The sequence below is a fragment of the Thermobia domestica genome, chromosome 6 (genome assembly GCF_964235325.1).
Source record: "Thermobia domestica chromosome 6, izTheDome1.hap1.1, whole genome shotgun sequence".
Lineage (NCBI taxonomy): Eukaryota > Metazoa > Arthropoda > Insecta > Zygentoma > Lepismatidae > Thermobia > Thermobia domestica.
The window spans coordinates 17,034,097-17,058,884 of record NC_137459.1 but is presented as its reverse complement, the minus strand read 5'-3'; the positions used below and the strand labels follow the sequence as shown (position 1 = coordinate 17,058,884).

The 24,788-nt window shown below is 38.1% G+C and overlaps 2 protein-coding genes across 9 annotated transcripts in view; one reads left to right on the top strand and one right to left on the bottom strand.

The window, feature by feature from the left end:
• Positions 1-24,788, bottom strand: part of LOC145687853 (dynein axonemal intermediate chain 4-like) — a 261,885-nt gene that overhangs the window by 145,838 nt on the left and 91,259 nt on the right. The window lies entirely within an intron of this gene.
• The window catches only part of LOC145687854 (dnaJ homolog subfamily C member 25 homolog), a 315,599-nt gene continuing 295,750 nt past the window's right edge, over positions 4,940-24,788 (top strand). For 5 of the 7 annotated variants that reach the window (XR_014131802.1, XR_014131799.1, XR_014131801.1 and 2 more), the window contains exon 1: positions 4,940-5,127. Coding sequence is in view for 2 of the 7 variants with exons in the window: in XM_081761343.1 (XP_081617469.1) it covers positions 5,028-5,127 (100 nt within the window). In the remaining 5 variants the exon portion in view is untranslated. Of the gene's footprint in view, positions 5,128-5,163; positions 5,224-24,788 lie in introns of those variants that run through there. The other 2 variants (XM_081761343.1, XM_081761344.1) reach the window with 2 other exon arrangements.

Here is a 24,788-nt window from a genome sequence, read left to right as displayed (position 1 = left end):
CTAAGACGTACCTGGAAGATCAAAAATAGTCCCCATCAGCATTGACGACCTTCTGCCAATGTTATGAAAGGCCATGGATTCCATCACTTGGATAGAACTTGGTGGATCGTGAAGCGAAGAAGGTATACCAAGTGCATTTTGCACCTCTACTTGGGATTTGAACTGGCGTCCTCCAAGGTGATTGTCCAGGGAGTATGGCAGATGCAACAGTATTTCCCATCTAGGGCGTAGAATGGTGTCCCGGGTCATCTTAGCCGAGTGGGACTTATCGTTGTCCTGTTGAAGGAGGACCCCTTTGCGATTGAAAAGAGCTGGCACCAGAGTTTTGAGTTTTTCTTGAACACGGCTCAACTGCTGACAGTACACAGTTGTATTGATGCTCTGACCAGCTGGTAGTGGTTCCTGATTCATGATGCCGTGAGCAGTGTAGGACCTTCTTTTGGTGCAGTGTTGACTTCGGCTGTTTTGGAACCGGTTTATGGGATGCTAATTAATGATGACGGCGTTGCGGAGCTTCGTATAGAACCCATTTCTCATCACATGTCAACACCTGTCCAGAAATGGCTCCTTGCTCAGACGAAACAGCAAAGAAACAAAAATGTGTCAGCTTGCGTTGCCTTCTGGCCAGGAGTCAAATCATGTGGGATCCATATATGATTCAACTTGTAGTGCATCCCCAGTTGATGGCGATTGTGCCGAATGGTTTCTCCACTCACACTGAATTGTAGTCCTTGTCCCTCACATGTCTGGCCACTGTTCGCCTCAATTACTGCCTGAAGATCATTTTGTACATGTGTTGGTATTCTGGCACATGGTGCGTCTTCGAGTGTATCGTCAACATCCTTAAACTTGTTAAACCACCGCTGCACTCTTCGCATAGTCACGACACACTCACCTAAGACCCAGCATATCTTTCTCCCTGCTGCAGCGACATTTGACCCCAGTTTCAACTCGAACAGCATACACGCCCTTATGACGCTCTGTGGAGGTCTCATATTCACTCTGTCCTTAAGTAACTTCAAGGTATAACTGAACTTCTACAACCAGGTAGTATGTTAGATATACCAACGCCAACAACTGACCTTCGCCTTATCTCCATTCGCATTCAACTCACGGTGTGAGGGTCAATTGAATACAGACTTCCACAAAATGCGACAGAACTTTCTTGATTCCTTTTATATTTCCACACTTGCTAATGAGGCCAAAAGTACAAGCAAATCTATATCTTGATACTGGATGTGGCTGTTTGAGAAAGAGTTCTATTGTTATACGCAAATCTGGGTATGTGCATCTCCAGAGGCTTGAAGAACACTGGTGGGCGCAGCCGTGAGATGATTAGAAAGTATTCCAATAAAACTAGACTTGCTTTTCAGATTCACAAAGAACTTCTCTGGAGATGTGACAACTAACGTTGAAGAAGTAAACATAACAGTTGGGGAATGGAGCTTGACAGAATGCTTTATTCGCTCTATGTGCAGTCAAGGAGTAGTATGAACGAAGTTTTATTTGTTTTTCCGATTCTATCACTATGATTTGAATGAAACTTGGATGTTATATTGTGTGTATTATGGTGTATTTAATGTAAGATTAATTGCTACTCTCAGAGGACGAGATTCTTAACTGATTAAGGAAAAGGAATCTGACGAAGTAAAGTTTATGGATTAAAAAAAAAATCCTCCGCAACTTCCTTCATGTGTGTAGTAGACTGGTAAGGGTCTGTAGCCGTTGTACTTTGTTATTCGAATGAACTAAAAGTAACATAAATATTGCAAATACAATGTGAGTTATAGCTATTAAAGTGAGAACCTATTATTACCTTAAAAAACAATATTTGACGGCCATTTTCCGATATGGCGGCCAGTGCCGTGCCGTGGAAAATCAGCGCCCGGGGCGATAGTATACGACGGCGCCCCCATACATATATTCCAAGTAATTTTTCCTTTCTTTTGCCCCTTTTTCTCCCGATTTTTCGCCCTCCTTACTTCGGCGCTCGAGGCTATCGCCCCACTCGTCCCCCTGACGGCACGGCCCTGATGGCGGCCAAACCCTTTACCAGATATTTCAGGACTTTGAGTATGTTGTTATACACACTTTCCCAAAGGTATTGTGCAAAAATTTCACCTTGTTATGATTTTTTTTTCTGGGGTAATGTATAAGAAAACTCATGTCCAGAAGGATTTTTTTTTGTGATTTTTAAAAGAAACCCCTCCGTTACTTCCCGAGTGTAAAGTAAACTGTTAAATTTAATACGTGGTATGTAAGCGTAGCCCTTTGTTATTCGAATGAAGTGAAAATAACATCAATATTGCAAATACTACGTGAGTTATACCTATCAAAGTCAGAAACAGTTATTACGTTGAAAGACCACTATTCGGCGGCCATTTTCCAATATGCCGTCCAAATCCGTCATCAGATACTTCAGGAGTTTTAGTATGATTTAAATGACTCATTAACTGAAGAGTTGGTAACATATACTTACCCGTGAGTACATGCCTGGTGTGGTACAAACAGTTACCTAATTAGATGTAAATTGTCATGTTTTTATACTTAATATATCCTATTATGTGGTTTTGTATTTTAGAAAGATTGCATGATGTATACCTCTGGTACTTGACAATATTGTATGTTTTTTCTTTCTTTCTTTCTGACAACTCTAATGCTTACATGAGAATTTCTCATGCTTTGTAAGCTAATGAAGCAGGCAAATAAATGAAATGAAATGAAATGAAATATGTGGTTATATACACGTCCTCTAAGGTATGTGCAAAATTTCAGTTTGTTATGATTTTTTCTGGGCTAATATATAAGAAAACTATTTGGAAGAAAGGACATTTTGGGAATTTTAAAAAGGAAATCTCTCCGTTACTTCTCGCATATGAAATAAACTGGTAAGTGAAATACGTGATCTGTAAGAATAGTCCTTTGTTTTTCGAATAAAGTAAAATGAACATCAATAGTGCAAATACAACGTGAATCTACTATTAAAGTGAGAATCAGTCATTACGTTAAAAAAACAAACTTTGACGGCCATTTTCCAATATGGCGGCCAAACCCTTCACCCAAGGATCTTATAAAATAGAGGATCTGCCCTTACAACAAAATCTTGAAGCCATACGTCACAGTTTCGCCACTCCTACTCTGCCCACTCCGCCCAATAGGATCGCAATGTTTTGAGCCAACAATCATGGCGGAAACAAAAATGAAATGAAATATTTGAGTTTTACGTCTCACGGTTATGCCGGTTAGGCTAAAGGAGACGGTGATGATGAGTAATGAATGAAATTCTGGAATGAAGAAAGTGGGAGGAAACGGGAGAACCCCGAGAAAACCCACGCACACGGTGTTTGTCCACCTCAAGGTTCACTTGGCGGGGGCTGGGATCGAACCCGGGACCCCAAGCACCAGAGGTGAACGCTCTACCACTGAGCCACCGCGGCCCCTATGGCGCAAACGAAAGTAACCAATCAGACGATGGCAGAAACGAGAGTAGCCAATCAGACGTGCCGATGCTCGGTTGCTTTTTGGCTTCACCGATGTAATAGGATGAAGATACAAAGGAGCAGATCCTCTATTTATAGCATCCTTGCCTTCACCGGATTTTCCCGGACATTTAGTATGTTGATATATACACCTTCTCAAAGATATGTACAAAGTTTTAGCTTCTTGTGATTTTTTTCTAAGTCAATGTATAAGAAAACTTATCGAAAGAAGGGAAATTTTGCGTTTTTAAAAAAGAAATCCCTCCGTCACTTCCCACATGTGGAGTAAACTGGTAAGTGTGATGCATGATCTGTAAGCGTAGTCCCTTGTTATTCGAAAGAAGTAAGAATAACATCAATAGTAGAAATACAACGTGAGTTATAGCTATTAAAGTGAAAACCAGTTATTACTTTAAAAAAACGGTTTGTCGGACATTTTCCAATATGGCGGCCAAACCCTTCACCGGATATTTCCAGACTTTTAGTATGTTGTTATATACACTTTCCAAATGTATGTACAAAATTTCAGCTTGTTATGATTTTTTTCCGGGTTAATGTAGGCCTATATTGACTGGACTATAAGCCCAGGGATAAAAGTGGATCTTGAGAGGAAGGGGACGGTAGGTAGCGGCATGACGTCACGCCGTCCCCCTGCCCATCTTTGCTTATTGTATTTTTTTAGGAACTGGGAGGACGCCGCACATATTTTAAGGAGGTGGGGGGATGACGTACCTCGCGTTCCGCTGCGCTTTTTCCCCCTGCTTAAGCCCCGATGTCCCACTGAGTTTCCTAGACATCACCAAGGTGACCAGAACTTTTATTTTAAAAACGGGACGCATTCGAATCGGCGACGGGGGGGAAGGAACGGGATTCCACATTGCATTTTGGGACTTAGCAATGTTTTCAATTTACAAAATACACAAGTAAGAATGATAACACAGCGTTTCTAACTTAAGTACAATCCAACAATACTTTTAACTACTTGAACACTCAGAATTCCCACTCAATTTCTACTTGAACTACAGAACACTCAATTCCCATTTGAACATTCAGAAGCTCCAGACACGGCTGAACCTTCTTAATGAGTGTTGATACGGAAGAGTATAGAATTTGCATTGATCATTTATATTTTGACTAATAATTACCGGACACCTGAGTCATTTTTGCTTAAAAACGGGACATTTATGTGTCCCGTTTCAGAATCAGAAAAAACGGGACAACGGTTGAAAATAAGGGACTGTCCCGGCTAAAACGGGACGTCTGGTCACCTTGGACATCACTCATTTTTTTGTGTAAATATCACGCGTGAAATAATATAATTACATTTTTCAATTCGCGAATTCATTCAAAACCTTCTCCTATTATTATTTTTGTATTTTCTGAAGATCTGTTTCAGACCAATGTTGCTTCCCAACATACAGATACAAAATGGAATATTATTTACAATGGTAAGGCACACGCTGTCACACCACACATCTTTCAAAAGAAGATCAACATGGCGTAGTTGCGTTGTTTGTGTACGGTGGTAGGAAGTAAATATCAATAAAAATGAAGTTATTTTTGGTAATTTTTTTTATTTTGTTGCAACAATACGATGTAAGTGCAATGATTGAAGGCCTATATTGTGGTAAACTCGATTGTTATGAAGGTAAGTTTTATTATTTATAAACTTCCACGAGAAAATTATGTTGTCGGTGTTATGTTGTGGATAGAATATGCATGAGCTTCCACGTCTTACTGCTCGGTACGTAGAATTCTGAATAAGCACTATTCAGTCGTGAATTATGTTGCATTATGTATCGGTGCAAAGATCTATTGAAATAATTGCATCTCTCGGAATCATTGTGTAATGTTTAAGTAAATTCCTGACTTTGTATCCCGTACACCTGCGTCTATCATTGTCCCATCAACTTTATCTTTTCTTGTAGTGGGTAGACGAAACCGGGTCTTTTTTTTTTTTTTTTTTTTTTGTAATCAAACATGTGTGATGAAGGTGATTGTAAGTGAGTCAAGAAATCGGAAATTGTTGGGTTAAATACTTTATTATTATTATTATTATTATTATCTGGAAACTTATATTTCTTCTAGTAATAATGTAAGGTTTGGCCATGCAAGGCAGGGGAAGTTTCTCCCGGGGCAATATCTCCGGTTGTGTTCAACGTGGATTAGCGGTATTTTTGCAGTACTACTTTCCACCTTCGTGTATTTTAAGACTTCCTGGGGAAGTAGCTTCTCAAATAATCGCTGATTTCTTTTCTTTATGTACGGTAACCTCAGTTCAGTTTACATAAAGTTCTAGACAGACAATCTAATGAATTTAACACGTATGATTAAACTACTAGATATATGTTATTTAAAAATTTTTCACTAATTAGCTCTTCATCTCTTCGCAAAAGTTTCTACCAAGCAAAATTCATTATTCGTAATTGGTACAGATCGTTTTGAAGGGGACTACCAGAAGCATTATTTTACATTTAATATTTTTTTTATTGTAAGAATTATCAGCTAACGTCTTACAAACAACGTATCCTCTTAATTTCTTTCCATTTGTACTATGTTACTACGTAGGTTAAGCTGAGGAGAGACAAAGTAAACATGGCTATAAATAACTGTTCGGGAAGTGTAGAGGTTGGACAGTGACATAACAAAGGGGAAGGGCAAACGGGGCTTGTGCCTCGGGCGCTGGATTGCGGGGGCGCAAAACTGCGCAAATCTTTATTTTCATTATAAGGCAAGGAAAGGAGTTTTAGCAAACTAAAGATCATAACAAAGATATTTCAGAAACTTAACAGGACAACAACGACTCACCAACCTTAGTATCATATCCATAGAGCATAAGTTAGCTTCAATGCTATCTTTAGAGGATATCGTAAAATAAAACTTGGCAGTCAAAAGAGCCCGCAAAGTTAAATTTTAGTTCGAGCTTTTTTTTTTTTTTTTCATTTAACTTAGATCGTTTTTAAAAGATTTGCAAAACATCGTTTTTAAAAGATTTGCAAAATTTCTGAGTATAATACTCGAGACAGCAGCTTGACTGTCATAATTAAATATTCTATTCTAAAGCAACATATTCTATTCTATTCTTGATTCATTCTACACATATGGGCATCCCGATATAATTCCAAAAAAATCGTGAGCTGCAGTTATTACGATAAGACTATAAGAATATGTCAAACATGCTTTTTTCAGATTATTTGCCAATCAAATGCTAATTAGTTTGGTGCTTTATCTTGTACAAAAAATCAAATTATGTACTGCAATTTTGAAATCAAGCTTTACCACTTGAAGAAAAAATGGAATGGGAGGATTACTGTGTGATGCCAATATCAGGTATTTTTTGGGGAGCGTTTTGATTTGGTTGGTCGGGGGGGGGGGTATGCGAGTTCTTGCTCCAGGGTTTGAAAAAGCCCAACCCGCCTGGGCACATATGGGTTTTTCGGGTATAATTGTTTTTTATTTCGAAATATTTCAGTGTCTTTGGGGTAAAAGTGTTAAAATGTAATTTATATTTCGAGATCATCATTGTCACAACGTGCAACAACTTTCAATTCAGTGCAGTTTTGAAAAATGGCCGCCATTTTGAAATGTTACATTGGATCGCCAAGAAAATCTATACAGCAAATTTAGAGTATCTTGTGCTTCTGCTCTGAAAATTTCAACTTGTAAGACCGAAAATTGCGTTTTGTAGCGTGGATAACAGCTATTTTGAAAAAAAATGGCCGCCATTTTGAAATTTTACGTTGGGATGTCGTTAAGATCTATACAGAAAATTTAGAGTAACTCGTGCTTGTAACCTGAAAATTTAAACTTAAAAGACCGAAAGTGATACCCTGTAGTATGTGTGGTACACCAGGGGCGGATAGCCTCCAAGGGGGGGGGGAGAGCTGATGGAGGTGAAATATTCGTCTAATGATCTAAAGGACGAATGAACAAATGTAGATCAAATCATCCCAGGAGCCTCAGTGACATTCACCAAATGTTTTGTTGAAGTTCACTTCCGATACTTTGTGCATTGAATTACGGGAATTTCCCGAGCACTTGTTGCAAGACTGTTCTTTCCAGAAAATTAATTTAAAACAATTAAATATATAATTCATATTTTATAAAGTAAATGTTTCAAATAGTCTTAAATGAAATTAAATATTTTCTAGCGTAAAATAAATGGTTTTAATGTTAAAGTATTCACTTCCAATGCTTTGTGCGTTTAATTGCGGAGTTTCCCGAGTACTTCTTTCACGACGGGGGTTTTCCCCTTCGAAAGTGCAGCTTGCTTTCTTTACTGTATATCGAAACATCAATTATATAGTACGGAATTTTGAATTAAGCACTTGAAATAGTAAGCGTTACGTAGTCTTCGGAACTCCGAACATTAAGCTTTTAAATTTGACAAGAATTTTTACGCTATTGCTGGTGTTGATTCTACCGAATGCTTATTTGAAGAGTAGCAACAAATAACTGAACTAAACTTTTGTTGTTGGAAAACCAAATTTTACCGAAGAATACTTGTGTTACCATCGAAGGTATTAAAAAATAATACTAGTAGTTTTACTAATGCACTGCATATTTATTGGTAGTATCGGTATCTATGGTCTTAAACCCGTCAAACATATGAGGGATAACGTCCCTCGGCGTCGCCGAGCATATTATTCATGCAAAGTATTTTGTAAAACATAAAATCACATATTTTATTTCAAACAGCCTATAAGCGTAGTCCATACATTAATTTGTTCTATAATTATCTCAAGCTAAGGTAAGGTTTCTTGTTCATTCAGAACTTTATAAAGATCTTATGTTGAAAGGTGTTGTATACTTCAACGCAAAAGCATCTAATTCGCCCAAGGAAAGGCCAAAATCTGATAAAAATGACTTTCAATGTGATCACCTTAGTTGTACTAACAAAAAGCTTAGAAACCCAGGTGGGTTTTAAAGTGGGTCTTTTCAGGTGGGTCCAACCCGAAAAAACCCATAGGGCAAAAACCCTGTCTTGCCCCGGGTGACAACTATCCTAGTTGCGTCGTTGAGGTTGGAGGTAGGCAGGGATTGCCCAAGTGGGCCCAGCCCGAAAAAACCCGGTGGGTTTTTTCGGGTTGGACCCACCTGAAAAAACCCACTTTAAAACCCACCTGGGTTTTTGAGCTATTTGTTAGTATATTATTGGTACAACTAAGGCGATCACATTGAAAGTGATTTTTATTAGATTTTAGACTTTTCTTGGGCGAATTAGAGGCTTTCACGTTAAGGTATACAACAACATTCAACATAAGACCTTTATAAAATTCTGAATGCACTAAATGAATTAAAAAAAAAAACCTTAGTTTGAGATAGTTATAGAACAAATTAATGTATGGATTATGCTTATAGCCTATTTGAAGTAAAATAAGCAATTTTGTACTTTAGAAAATATTTTCCGTGAATAGTGTGCTCGTCGACTTGGCAACACCGAGGGACATTATCACTCATACGTTTGACGGGTTTAAGGTCATAGGTGCCGGTACTAATAGTACATATGTAAATACATTGGTAAAACTATTAGTATTATTTCTTACCTTTAATGTAAAACACAAGTTTCTTCAACTAAAATTTGATTTTCCAACAATAACAGTTTAGTTCAGTTGTTTGTTGCTACTCTTCAAATAAGCATTCTGTAGAATCAACACCAGCAGTAGCGTAAAAATTCTTGTCAAATTTAAGAAGCTTAATGCTCGGGGTTCCGAAGACTATGTAACGCTTACTATTTCAAGTGCTGAGTTCAAATTTCCGTACTAGTGGAAGTTTTGACGTACACACCCTGAAAGAAATGCTCGGGGAATTCCCGAATTAAACGCAGAAGGATCGGAAATGAATACTTCAACAATAAAACCATTTATTTTACGCTTGAGCCTGCCATACGTCCCGTAAAAAGCGGGACAGTCCCGTTTTTGGGCCCGAGTGTCCCGCGTCCCCGTAAATTTAGTCGGGACAGGGAAATGTCCCGTATTTTAACTCCGTTTCATTTCTGCTATCAATATCATCTTATTCGAAAAGTGAAAAACAAGAAATTCTGACATTGGCTGGGAATCCTGTAATTAGTGAATGAACAAAACGCTGTTGCATGTAACAGTTTCGAGAATGTTATTACACCACCCTGTTCGACTTGATAGCGAGCGAAATTTGCAATGCTACTTTTTCCATTGCACTTGATGGAAACTCAGATACTCTCCGGAACATTAAAAAAAGGATGGCTTTGAGTGTTTCTACATTTACAAACACAGGGAAGATGACTGACTTTTTCTCCAACAACACATTAGATAAGTTAACAAGAATTATAATCTTTTACAGAGGCTAGAGGCACAGAATTGTGCTTTGGTCCAGGATTTAGAAAAGCGTAAATCTGGTCCTGACAATTACACACGACACAAGGAGAAAAATCAGCTTTTCATCAGATTAAACTGACGAACGTAATTTTGGCAAATACAGCCATGTAAATAAATATTGCTAAAGGCGCGAAGAATATTGAAGGTAGATTATACCACTGATTTAAATAATTTGCATATTGTTTTCCTGTAAAGCATTTTTATAGTACATCTGAAGTTTTTTAGGCATCTTCAGTCTGTACAATTAATTGCAGGGTACGAACAGAGAAAAGCAGCTGCTGCTTAGTGAACTTTCGCCTATTATATTCTTTAAAAAAAAATCTTTTAGTTTTAATCTCACGGTTATCTCTGCTATGCTCAAGGTGACGGTGATTATGAGAAATGAATGAAATGATGGAATGAAGAAAGTGGGAGGAAACGTGAGAATCCCGAGAAAACCCACGCACAAGATGTTTGTCAACCACAAAGCTCACTTGGCGCGAGCTGGGATCGAACTAGAAACCCCATGCACTAGAGGTGAACGCTCTACCACTGAGCCACCGCGGCCTATTATACTTTTGTTCATATTGTTCATAACCAGACTACAGTTCATTGCATTGTGTTGGAAAGTTGAGGGGGGGGGGTGATCTGAGGTGTCCCGTATTCTCATGGAGAAAATATGGCAAGTTTATTTACGCTGGAAGATGTTAATTTCATATAAGACATTTTAAAACATTTATTTATTTCATACAACATGAATTGTATCTTTGTTTTAAATTAATAGACCCCTTTTGGTATTCATATTTGGCAAACGTCAGTCAGGCTTCTGGATGACTTCATCTACATTTGTTCGTTTGTCTGCCGAGCTCCTTCATGGCTATGCGGTTAGTGTACGCGTTTACGGCGTGGGACCGGGGTTTGCTTCTCGGAGGGAGCTCATGTGGTTCGGATTCCAGGTCCCGTCTCATATAGCCTCGCTACTGAAAGGGACGTTAAACACAAAATCAGCTCAATTCATTTGTCTCCCTCTACCACACACACTACATGGTACTTCTTTCGTCCAAAATTTTCAGAGTACAAGCACGAGACACTGTAAATCTCCTGCATAGATTTTGGCGGCATACCAACGTAAAATATCAAAATGGCGGCCATTTTTCCAAACCAGCGAGTATCCACGCTACGAAGCGCAATTTTCAGTCTTTTAAGTTGAAATTTTGACGGTGGAAATTGACCTTCATGTATAAATATGGGCTATAGATAGCTACCGTTAAAGTATCCATTTTAACGGATTGAATCTATTAAGAGCTCAGCCGAGAGAATTGCTCTAGCTGCGTAGTGCAATAAATAGAATTCAGAAATTGGCCTTCATGTATTAATATGGGCTATGATGGCCACCGTTAAAGTAACCCTTATCCATTATGTTAACGGATTGACTCTATTGAGATTTATGCCGAGATAATCGCTGTAGCTGTCTATTGCAATAAATAGAATTCAGAGTTGTCATTGTATTTATGCATTGAAAAGACAGCAGTTCTTGTATTTACTGACGTAGCCTCAGTAGTTTTCTGTATGTCGCCACCAGTCTGTTCTATGATACATAAACCTATAGAACGAAGTGACTCTGTGACATAAAATTTCTATTATCCGGTTGACGTTGAAAGTTGAAATTCGGCATACTTGTAACTTTAGAGAGGGGGAAATTGATAAAAGTATATCTTTCACATTTTCAGTAAGTAAATAGGGGAATGAAAAATTCATCGTCATTTAAATGTGCATTTTTCTTTAGACAGAAAATGTCATACTTTAGGAAATTGCAATAAAAATTTGAAATTATGTATGCTATGGTTTTTCGTATCGATATGTTAGTAAATTGCCAGAAATAAAGGACCTTATGCACAGTCGTTTCGACGTATGATTAGTGTCATACTAAAGGCCTAACTACTGCAGGAAACATATGTTAATCGAACTCTTTACTATGGCACTAATCACGCGTCAGAACGACTCTGTATAAAGCTCAAAATGTCTAACTTTAGTGAGGTTCTATAGGGAACTGAAAAACCTTCCTATGTTATTTAAATGGGGCACCTTCTACACCCCTAATTATTAGCCACTTACGGTCAGGGTTTGCCCAAGTGGGCCCAGCCCGAAAAAACTCAAGTGAAAAAAAAAAACACTTTAAAACCCACCTGGGTTTTTGACCTTTTTGTTAGTATATTATTGGTACAACTAAGGTGATTACATTTTATTTTTATCAGATTTTAAACTTTCTTTGGGCAAATTATATGCTTTCACGTTAAGGTAGACAACAACATTTAACATAAGACCTGTACAAAATTTTGAATGCATTGAATGAGTGAATTTAAAAAAAATGAAAAAGAAACTCAGCTTGAGATAATTTTAAAACAAATTAATGTTTGGATTATGCTTATAGCCTATTTGAAGAAAAATAAGCAATTTTATATTTTAGGAAATACTTTCCGTGAATGGTGTACTTCCTGACTTGGTGTATCCCTTATACGTTGACGGGTTTAAGGTCATAGGTGCCAGTACTAACAGTAAATATATTAGTAAAATTACATTAGTAAAAATACATTAGTAAAACTATTAGTATTATTTCTTATCTTTGATCGTAACAAAAGTATTCAGTAAAATTTGGGTTTCCAACAGCAACACAGTTTCGTTCAGTCATTTGTTGCTACTCTTCAAATAAGCATTCTGTAGAATCAACACCAGCAATAGCGTAAAAAATTATTGTCAAAATTAAGTAGCTTAATGCTCGGAGCTTCCAAGACTACGTAACACTTACTATTTTAAGTGCTGAATTCAAACTTCAGTATTAATAAAAGTTTTGATGTACAGCAAAGCAAGCTGCATTTTCAGGGAAAACCCGTCGTGAAAGAAGTGTTCAGGAAATTCCCGTAATTGAACGCACAAAGCATTGAAAGCGAACTTCAACAATAAAACCATTTATTTTACGTTGATAAATATTTATTTTATAAAAGACATTTTGATTAAATATGTCTTTGTTTTAAATTAATATAGCTATTTGGTATTCATATTTGGCGAACGCCACTCAGGCTCCTGGGATGACTCGATCTACATTTGTTCATTTGTCTGCCTGTACCACACAGTGTTCAACTTTCTGTATAGATTTTGGCGGCATACCAACTTAAAATTACAAAATGGCTCTTTTCAAAATAGCGGATATCCAAGCTACAAAGGGCAGTTTTCGGTCTTTCAAGTTGAAACTTTCAGAGTAGAAGCACGAGAGACTACATTACCTGTATATATTTTGGTGGCATAAAATTTCAAAATAGCGGGTATCCATGCTACAGGGTGTAATTGACTTTTTAAGTTGAAATTTTGAGGATAGAAGCACAAGACATTTTAAATTTTCTGTATAGATTTTTTCGGCTATCCAGTATATAATTTCAAAATGGCGGCCACTTTTTCAAAACAGCAGTGAATAGAAAATTGTTGCAAGTTGTGACAATGACAATCTTGAAATGTAAATCATGTTTTAACATCTTTACCCCAAAGACATTAAAATATTTCGAAGAAAACCAATTAAACCCGAAAATACCCACATGGGCCCAGGTGGGTTGTTTTTTTTTTCTTTCTTCAAAAATACCCGGGTTTTTTGAAACCCTGCTTACGGTAGGGCTATAATGAAACTTGGCATGTTTGTAGCCTTCCGGTACGAACCAAAAGTTAATATTGTATTCTAAGGAGTCAAAGGGAGAGAAGGAACATTTCCCTATGTTATTTAAATGGGGTTATTTGTCAATGAAAAATTAAAAGTTTAGGTACTAGTACTTCTAATTGAATTAGAAACTCAGAACTTGGTATGATCGTAGGTTCTTGAAAGTGAGAAGCAATAGAATCGTCAAAAATAAAAGGTTCTGTTTTAAGAGGGCTATGTGTGTTTTTATTCGACTCTATATATTTTAAATGGAACCACTTTCACACCCCAAAATGTTTAGGTATTTCCAACAGCTGTGAATCGTAAAATTTTGTGAGGTTTTAGAGTTTGCGGTGTAACCTACAGAAAAAGTCCGAAATGTTAGGATTTTGGTACATAAGGAAAAGTTAGAAGGTTGCAGGGTGCGGAAGCGTTCTTAACATAGTAACACACCTTATGCAAATTAATGGTTATTTATTACCCTTTTTGTCAAATATTAGTTATAAGTAAGCCATTTGTTAATTTGCAAATCAGTGCTTGATTGGGTTAATTATCATTTGAATATAACTGTATTCAAATTATGGCCCCTCCACAATACATTCATCTAAGCGGCGTTGGTAGCTGTTTATAAGTTGTCGTAACATATTGCCGACGCAGTTCTGATGCGGCCCTTCAGCTCAGGCACGGTGGCGCAGCGTGCTCGGATTACTTCTTGATTGAGATACCCTCAAAGGAAGAAATCAGCACATCTGAGGTCGGGTAACCGTGGCTGCCAAGCAATCAGGCGTTAGTCTGACCATCGACCTTCAGTAATACAGCCACGTTGCGTGCACACAAGTCATAGCTCGTCCAGTGTCGAAGAGAAATGGTGGTATCGAAGCAGCTTGTTCGCGTATGTTTGTTGTATGACTTTAAACTCGGCTTGTCAGCTGCCGCATATGCCAAGCATTTGGGGAGAATGCCGTAAACGAACGCACCGCCAAGCATTGGTTCCAGAAATTTCGTTTTGGAGATGTGAGCCTTTCGGACGAACCTCGCAGTGGACGACCACATGTGTTGCATGACGAGACCCTGGAAGCAGCCATCGAGGAGGACAGTGGTCTAGCGTGTGATGAACTCGCAGAAAGGTTCCATATTTCCGCTGATACAGTCAGTCTGCACCTACATGGGATAGGGAAGTCATATGAGCAAATGGGTACCCTACATGTCGGCAGCCAACAAGGAACAGCGAGTGACAACCTGTTTGTCCTTCCTCATTCGGGAGCTGAATATACCCATCTTCGATCGCTTGCTCAATGATGACGAAAAGTGGGTCCTCTATGATATTCCTAGGCGTACCAGACATTGATTGTCGCCACGCGACCCTGATCCTCACAGCTGAAGATACTTCTGCACCCATGGAAGGTTATGCTCTCTGTGTGGTGGAATTGTCGGCAAATGGTGCATTGCGAGCTCCTTCCACCTGATCAGACCATCACTGCTAATCTGTACTCTCAGTAGTTCAAAGAGCACCGTGCATTAGAAAGAAAGAGCTAGCATTGGTGAATCGCAACGGTGTGCTGTTCCAGCACGACAATGGCATGTGGCAAAGAGGACCCGGGGGACCCTTCAGCCACTTGGCTGGAAGATACTGTGCCATGCACAATATTCACCGGATCTTGCGCCAACAGATTACCACCTGTTTCATTCTCTCGACAACCACCTCCGTGAGAGATCCTTCACAAATGAGGGAGACCTGCGGGACGCAGTCACTTTTGCGCATCCATGGCTGCCGAATTTTATCATTAGGATATTGTGCATCTGCAAGAACGTTTGCAAAAAGGTGTCGGATGTTGAAGGAGACTACTTGGAAACCTAAAGGTATGTGTCATCCACTGTATTGCTCTTTGTTTATCACTGCTTGAGAAGAGCAAGAACTTTTTTGGTTACGTGGTAGATACAAAATGGCAGCCGTTTAAGAATATAATAGATCCGTAACTTCTTTACTGTTGTGACATCTTACAGTTACCTGACATATTGCTGTCTAATGAATGAGACACTTCTGAAAAGTACTGGTGTTTGCACAGACCATAATGCAAGATAATCCTCACAGTGTATGCCGTTCCCCATCATATTATCTCGCATCCGAGAGAGCTGGATTACAGAACAACGCTACTGGTCCCAACTAAAATATTATTATTCACTATTTTGAAAAATGTTGAAGTTCCTCTAAAATTCAACAAAGCCGTTGAAGTACAGTATGTTATGTTTTCATAATTTCAGCGATAATAAATGTTCATAAATTAAAGTTAAGAATGAAAATATGTTTAGGGCGACAGGCCGTCCCGTCAGTAAATAGAAAATAGTAGTATATGTCCCGTTTTATGCGAGTGAAAGAAGTAAATAACAAACCAAGTACCTTTACTCCTTGGAAAAGTAATACCAAAGAGGCAAGAATTGAACTGAAATTCCCTATATTAAACATGATATGTAGTTCGTAGTACTGCTCCAAAGGCAGCAGAGGTTTTAGCAATTGTTTGTTTTTGAACAAACTTCAATGTGTCTTTCCCTTTTCATAAGTATCGAACTACTTGATCCCGCTCTAACAGAGAGAGAAAGAGACGAAGGAGGGCGCTGATAAGAACAAAGGTAGGCCTAAAAGTCCAGGGTTGCTAATTCAGCACCAGTAGCAATCCTAACCATATTCTTTTCACTCGTAGCCATTTTATAGCCAATTATCATATTCATTTTTACGTCTCTAAAAATATAGTCATTATAAGTAAATTGTGTGTAGGTAGAGGAAATTTAAACGCGAAATTTTTTAACGCCAAATTTCTGCTAACGCTTATGTTATATTACAATATAACTGTATTAGGTATTGCTAAGGTAAACAGGAACTAATTTACGCACTGAGCTATTTCTCATGATTTTAAAAAAAGCCGTAACCTGTCCCGTTTTCAGCTGAAAATTTTATGGTCACCCTGAATATGTTTCCTGTTTGAAGGCAAGTGGGAAGCAAAGTGGAAGTTTCTTATACATAGAAAGAATTAAGATGGTCACGGGAAGAGTAATCCGAATCCTTCAATAATGTTATTGTAATGAAAATTCTAGTACTGCTGTGTAACATTGAGCAGCATACAGGATGTTTTGAAAATGAAGAGACATATTTGAGTTTTACGTCCCAAGGTTATGCCGGTTAGGCTAAATGAGACGGTGATCATGAGAAATGAATGAAGAAAGTGGGGGGAAACGGGAGAACTCCAAGAAAACCCACGCATACGGTGTTTATTCACCACAAAGTTCACTTGGCGCGAGCTGGGATCGAACCAGGAACCCCATGCACCAGATGTGAACGCTCTACCACTGAGCCACTGCGACCCCCATGATGTTTTGAATAAGAGTTCTCTGATTGCTTACGTAATCAAGTTTATTGCTTTCTTACCTAATATAGTTTGTTCACGTAAACAACTGAAACAACAGGTGTTGCTTTACGTGGAGATTTGTGTATCTGATTTTCTGCTTTTTTTTTTAATAATAATACCTATACAGGAAGTAATATATCATCACAAGAATTATTGGATCAACACAGAACGAAGGTAGTTACTTTATACCTGGTTTTGTCTTGCAATAAGAAGATTTAGGTTTCAAATCTTTGGTCGCCATCTTCATTGCAGTTTATATCTTGAGTCAATCCATTTTAAGTGATCAAGCATGCGCCGCTCGACCATCTCTCAAAAATCTAATTTTTTCATGAATGTTTATCCTATATCAAGGTACTTCAAAACCATAATTAATTATCTCTTATAACATCCCATGGTGACACAGCGGCTTCCGCCATTTTGCGTTTTTTCGATTTTAGACGTTTAGATTGTACACAGTCAGTGTTTACAGCAAGTAAGTGTTCACTGACTTGGGAATGTAGATCAAACGAAAGGACAACAGTCTTCTGCATGAGTTGACAGCTAAAACAAGAATAAACATGATTGAATATCATTGATATAGCAAGGAGTACTTACGGACTTTTTTTTTTTTTTTGTCAAGTGTGCATTTTGATTTTCTTCGCCTTCTGCTGATAGCGGCATTCTTCACCATTGCTAAGACAGTGATAATAGTGATAATACAGTGTTACAACTAGAGGAAAGAAACGAGCTTGATAACCTTGACTGGATTAACCATTCACCCTACTTTATTTTACTTCACAACAACAAATTTCCAGTTGAATTAATGAATAAAACACCTCCAAGAGTATGGCGTCATTACTTAATACTTTGACCTCTCTGCTCAAAAACACAAAACGGACTTTGTTATGTGTTATGGTATACTAAAGGACTAACTATTCCCAAAATTTCAGATTTTTTTTTTTTTTTTTTTTTTACCCAGGCCCATTGGAGATATTGGACAGTGAAACATGTCAAATTGGCATAATTCCCCAACTTCACGATATTTTTCAAGCCTTTGGAAGCAGCTACAGGTCTGCAAACTTTTGTGTATTAACTTATGACCCCAGCCTACATGCACACAGAAATTCAGACCTCTACACCAATTGTTTCCTCCTCCCAAACATGTTTTCAATTTTCAAAAATGTTGCTACTGTAGGCCCTGATTTCACCCTCTTCAAGTGGTTTTAGACAAAAATATTAAGATCAAAGTTTTAGCTCTGTACGAGTTGGAGACGTCCAGCAATTTTCAATTTGGTAGGACAAATACATGCTGAGATATACAAAACAACGTAAACACCTAAAATCGAAAAATACGCAAAATGGAGGCAGCCGCTGCGTCGTCATGAGATGTAAAAATAATTAATTGTGGTTTTGAAGTACCCTGATATAGGTTAAACATTCATGAAAAAATTAGATTTTTTTGAAAAGGTCGAGTGGCATTTTTTCTTTTTTCTCGATCTCTTTGCATAGATCTCTGCTTTTTTCAGAATGTTAGTGATTTATTAGAATGCTAGACCTGTGTAAAATTATTCATAGCTTGAATAACTAGTTGCAGACGTTCAATGCCGGGTGTTGGGTTTATCCTATTTTTTATTTTCTCAAAAATATTGCAGAAATTAACAAAAAACATACTATTGAAGAAGTCGCCTTGGAGATCCTGCGCTCGATTTCCACTAAAACATGAATTGCAGGAAAACTTTATTATTTTTTAAATCATGATTATGTAGTATCAAGCAGGGTTGCAAACCGTCCCGATTCTGTCAAGACTGTACCTATTTCTGACCTATTTGTCCCACGTCCCGACCGGACACTCGTCGTGACGCATATTGTCCCGATTTATCGGTTTTCAAAGATAATTCATATTTTACTGGGCCATTTTTAGAAAGGAACGACTTATTGTTTTACACGCACAGTTTTATATTTAGAATCAATTTAACAAATTTGTGTTTTAATTTGACTCATGAAAAAATAGCAGCTCATCTTTAATTTATAGTTATTCTCTAATTGTTTTGAGTTCACAATCCAGCCGATTATGATGATAGTGTATTCCATGCAGCGCTAAAAATATTATTTTTGTAACCTCTACATAAAAGCGACTGCTACGGTAGGGGCAGTAACATTAGCGCTCAAGTCAGCTATTTAAATTTACCAAAGGCAATATCCAAAGAAAAGACTTGATTAGTTACACTGAATAATAGGCTGTTTCAGTCATTCCTTATAGGGATTCATTTGTTTGTGATAAAAACTAAACATCCTCTATAGTTTTCTTGTTAAACGTTGTTAATGTTAAACAAATTAATTGCTTTGGTTTGGATTTGTTGTATGATGATAGCCAAAGAATAAGACTTGATTTCAGTAATACTTTTTGTCAGAATTCCTTAACAGTGTTATGCAATCATTTGTGATTAAAAAAATCAATATAGATTTCTCTCTAACCTTTGTTTATATTAAATAAATTACAGTTGTTTTGGTTTGAATTTGTTGCATATATTGCTTATACTTAGTGATTAGCAGTGCGTGGGAAAATAATAATAATAATAATAATAATATGCCGCATTCATTTAGGTTCGTGTTATTCAGTTGGTTATTTACATTGTTTTCAACGACTCGCTGTACGTGTAGTCGCCCCGGGGAGGGGGGGAGCTCCAACACCGATTGTCCCGTCCCGATTTTTATAAAAGAAAAGTTGGCAACCCTAGTATCAAGGCTCATAGAGCACTTTGTAATTTTCTTTTCCTTTTTTTTTTTTCCTAATGCATTAAGGCAAACATTCTTTAAGTCCTTTAGGTTTCTTCAATTTCCGCTTATGCTATCATTATGCTATTTATGCACTAACATATTAAGAAACGCTGATTGGTGTATTTATTGGTTGCTTCCGTGTTCCGTAACAAGGGAGATAAATTTTACTGAGGTCCGTATCTACCGTGTTCTCCTTTGAAGAGTCAGAGGTTTGTTTTCGGAAATATACATATCGTTTGCATTATTATCGGAAGTCTTACAGAACGGCTTTGGCTATCCGTCTATCGACAGATATCACAGCAGAAACAGTAAGAGATATTGAGATGTGGGTTTCTGCATTCGGTTCAGCGTACTAAGAATAGGTGTCATCTCATCTGTTAACTTTCTATTCAAACTGGAAGTGCTTCACATTTTTCTTTTCCGGTTTTGACATTTATCGTCCTAAAAGGCAAACGGTAAAATAGCGAGATGCAGTTTCTTGCAAACAATTGCGCGTCTCAAGACAACGCACTATGACAATTCCGAACATACAGCTGAAACCGGAAGTGGTTCAAATTTACTACTATTTCCGGTTTCAATACTGATTTCCACAGACCAAAAATGGTAAGAAACACCGAGATGCGGTTATTTGCAATTAATTCATAGCCCTCTATTCAAACCGGAAGTGGTTAAAATAAACCATTTGCGATTTCAACATTTATGGTCATAGAACGAAATGGTATTAGATAGCGATCGGTTTTCTACAAACGATTCAACGTGTCAAGAGAACATACCATCAAATCCGCAACACTACCAAAACGAGAAGTTGTTGAAATTTACTTCTTTCCGTTTTAATGATTTCCGTAGAGCAAAAACATTAAGAGATACCGAGACGCAATATTTTGCAATCGATTAATCTTCCCAAGAGTACGTTCTCTCTCCTTAACCATTTATTGAAACCAGAAGAGGTTCTAACTAGCGATTTCCAGTTTCAACCTTTCTCGCCGTAGAACAAAAACAATAAGTCATAGCGAGTAACTGCTTTTTGATATTGATTCAACGTCCGGGGAGTATGTTCTGTCTTCGATCTCATTAATCGATTGCAACCAGTACTTATAGATGTACTACTTCAAGTTTGAGTATTCACTTCACATTGTTTGGAAGTCTGTCATAGTTTCACACGTGAATAGAGTGGCCAGAAGGCAATAATTAAAAAACTGGACACATTGACTTAGAAAGCCGAACTTTAGGACAATTGAAGGCTTATGAAGCAGATGGATATTTATAATTAGTATGGCCTGGCCAGGGTTGCCAATCTAATGGGTTTCCTACCAAATTTTGGAATTCTAAACTTTTCTTACTTTACAACTTACAAAAATGTACTAATGATAATTTGCAAATTCTGAAATGTCTGAGACTGGAGCAGGCCCGTATTCACGCCCCCCTTCTAAATTTTTACTGGCCCCCTAAATGTTTTACGGTAGGCTTGCAAATGAACTATAATACATTGGATCGCCCACCCCAACAGTTTTGGGCTGGCCACGGGCTGGACTGGAGCCGTCGGGTCATAAGAATAATGGAATGTTAAACATTTATAATGAGACAACTGTGTAAAGCAGGACAAATGGGCGTCCGGCTTGACTTGCGCCTTTGGCGTGGGAGACCCGGGTTCGATTCCCGGCGGGAGGTCATGTGGTTCGGATTCCACGTTAATCAGTAGGTCCACGTCTCATATAGCCTCGCTGCTGAAAGGGACGCTAACCTAAAATCAACTCAACTCCGGCTTGACTACTAAGCCGGACATGGGACAGGACCTCCAAAAGCCGGACTGTCCGGATAAAAGCAGGACATTTGTCCACCTTACACGTGAAACGAAACTCACTTAAATTTTAATTTCCGTTTAATTAAAACATTGTCCGAATATAAGATAGATTACATCGTCCTGAAGAAGATATGCTTCAAAGTAAATTCTCATGTCTAATTTTTGAGACATTCGAAGTAAACAACTTCTGTGGCGCTAAAGTGTATGTCATTTGCTGTCATTACATTGCAAATGTGGCAAGTGGTAGAACGCTTACCTCTGATGCGTGGGGGTCCCTGGTTCTAGTGGTGGACAACATCGTGTCCGTTAGTTTTCTCGGAGCACTCCCTTTCCTCGCACATTTTCATTTCACCAATTCTCCCATAATCATTTACTTGCCTGAATCATCCGTCTCCTTTAGCAAAAAGGGCATAAACTTGGGACTTAAAGAAAAATTTCATTTAATTTCATTTGCAAATGTAGCAAAATACAGTATGAAGTAGCCATGGCTCATAGCAAGTCACCTTTTTTTTTTTAAACTAAAAGTTACTTTTTTGGGAGTTAAAAAGTGATCTTTTCGTGTGATTCATGTTTTGCATTGGCAGTTTTCTAAGAAAAATATAAAAATAAATGGAAAAGGGCAAAAGGGCAGAAGCTTGTTACTCATTACTCTTCTGAAAGCTTCAGTACTTGCTGCTGCCACATGTGAAACAGTCAGCTCTATTCTCACTTCAGCTTTTATTCTTTCTAAAGCACAGTGGATGGTTGGTGGATGCTTAAGCTCTCAAGGTGGGATTCAGAACCCTTCTGTGTCTATTCTTTCTTCTATCATAATAGTCTTTTAGTTTTCTCTGGTAATAGTTAACGCTCCGCTCAACGTTGTGTGTGTGTGTTTGTGTGGTTCATCATGTTCGTCTTGTGTTATGCTTCTTGTATGTTCTTCTTAAGAGTAGGTGATGAATTTGAATATTTCATGGCTTTGAGAACTCCCAATGCTAAGTTAAATATAATGTCTGGGGTGAAGAAATTCGAAAATAGACCAGAACTTGTTCCACTTAGAAGCTTCTTACATCTGCTAAGTCTGCTTACCGTAACTACAAAGCATACTTAGAAAACCTAAGAAAGAAGGAAGCTCAAAAAGAAGTAAAGAAGAAAAGATGAAACAAAACAATAAATAGAGAGAGAGAGGTGATGGAGAAATTGACAAAGAAAAAAAAGGGGCATGATGAGATTTTGGTCAATTTTTCGTGTGCTTTTGGTCAGTTTTCAACTATTTACAAGAGACCAGACCACTATGAGCTCTGAGTAGCAGATCGTGTCTATTATTGTTTGGGCATTTATTCCAAAGTTGGTCGTCCGCCTGGTTTTCTACCAGAAGCGTAATAACCGCTACGAAAATTTTAAAAATCATTAATTTTTAGGACCGCTTTAAAAGGGTATAATAGAGTAGGGTAGGGTAGAGTAGAGTAAGGTAGGGATAAGTAGGATAGGGTAGAATCGGATTAGCTTAGGTTTAGAGAAGTTTGGACCTATTTTGTTAAAATTATTAGAGTGTAATTTCTCGTCTCTGTATAAGGATAGTAACTGGTGCGTCTCTGTACACCTGCTGCCATGTTCAGAATACAAATTCTCGTTACTTTCCCACAATTCAGCCATGCGGTAATCTTGCGCGAAATAGTTCCATCCGCTTGCCAAATGTTTCTATGTTTACAGCCGCTTATAAAGAAAAATAAACACAACTTCCGCTCTCCTTACATATTATCAAGCACACGAATGAACAAATTATCCAATTTTTCCCGGTAAATTTTCAAAATTTTGGTAGAAACGAACGACCAACTTTGGAACTTAACCTATTGTTTGTGTTATCCTAATGGTGATATGCATACTCAATACGTACATACTACTTGTAATATCCATATTTCACATTATTAGTGATTAACGAAAAAAATATCCAAAAATGAGACATGTGCCAGTCATTAAAGTGAATAAGATGATACAGGTGACTGGAGATTGTCATGAGTAGTTTTCGAGAAAATAGAAAAAAAATGAAAATTTCTCAGTTTAACGTCTCTCGTTTATGCTTTTTAGTCTAACGGAGACGAACGATTAAGACAAGCGATGCTGTACAATAAGCACCCCACCTATTAACGTGAAACTAATAAATACTCAGTGTGCGGATATGACTGTCCGATTTGCCAGATAAATATGCACAAGCTCTCTGTTCTCGCGCCTCCTGATATAGCGGGTTGTTGGGATCCAACGTGTCGCTGCGTAGTACATTTGTGGAGCCATCGAGTCCATATGCGCTGCAGTGTGGCCGTATTCTATGCAATACGGGTACCAATGTAGAGGAAGGATAAACCACACTCGCGATACGCCACTGTTCGTCCGCGGTCAAAGGTCGAAACCTGCTGGAAAAACTTTCTTATTGGACTGCGAGGCGTCTATTGACAATGTGCGCACATTCACGTTACACCAACTTTTTCGTTTAGCACTGAGCTATGGCTCTGTGGCCGGCCTTCGCTTGTTGTCACTAGATGACAACCCGGCACATGTGCTGCTTCACATCTTTCTATTGTGGCAATCAATTGTTCATCGTTGCATATTCTCAAGGTGACCAGAATTTTTACTTGCGAAAACGGGACGCATACGAATCGGCTACGGGGAGGAGGGGGGTTATCTGACTTCGAGATTGAATTTTGGGACGCAGCAGTGTTCTCAATTTACAAAATACACAAGAGTGATAATACACCGTTTCTAACTTTACGTGTACCACCAGGTCGAAGTGAGACGGTATGTGGTGGTATGCCATACCGCCTGTGGTTTTTCAGTGATCAAGGCATACTGTCTCTGGATTTTAAGTGATCAAGACATATTGTCACGGGAGAGTAGATTTCTTCTGTAGAAATAATTACTAAGCTGACAACATCGACATTTTTGTTGTCTTTTTCCTACCTTTTGTTCTTAAAATGTAGTGTCTTCAAAGAAGTTCATCTAGTTTATATTTTGATATGCCATATTGAATTGTTTCTTTCGTATGTATATGTGTGTGTCTTCTTCTCGTAATTCATATAAATGCCATGTTTTGGTCATGAGCGGATTTAGGGGGTGTCTGCTGTGGAAGTGATTCTTCCGGGGGTTTGAAATACCTCTCAAACAGATGGGGAGTCCGGGAGCTTTCCCGCAGGAAATTATTAATATACAAATTGGATTTTTGAGCATTTTCGTGTATAATTCTCTATAATTCAACATAAGAGGATATTTTTAATTATTTTTAGAACGTTGTTGGCGAGGGATCAAAGTCCCTCCATGCCCCCCCTTCCCCCCGTAACTAAACAGAAGTTCTCCAGTGGTTTT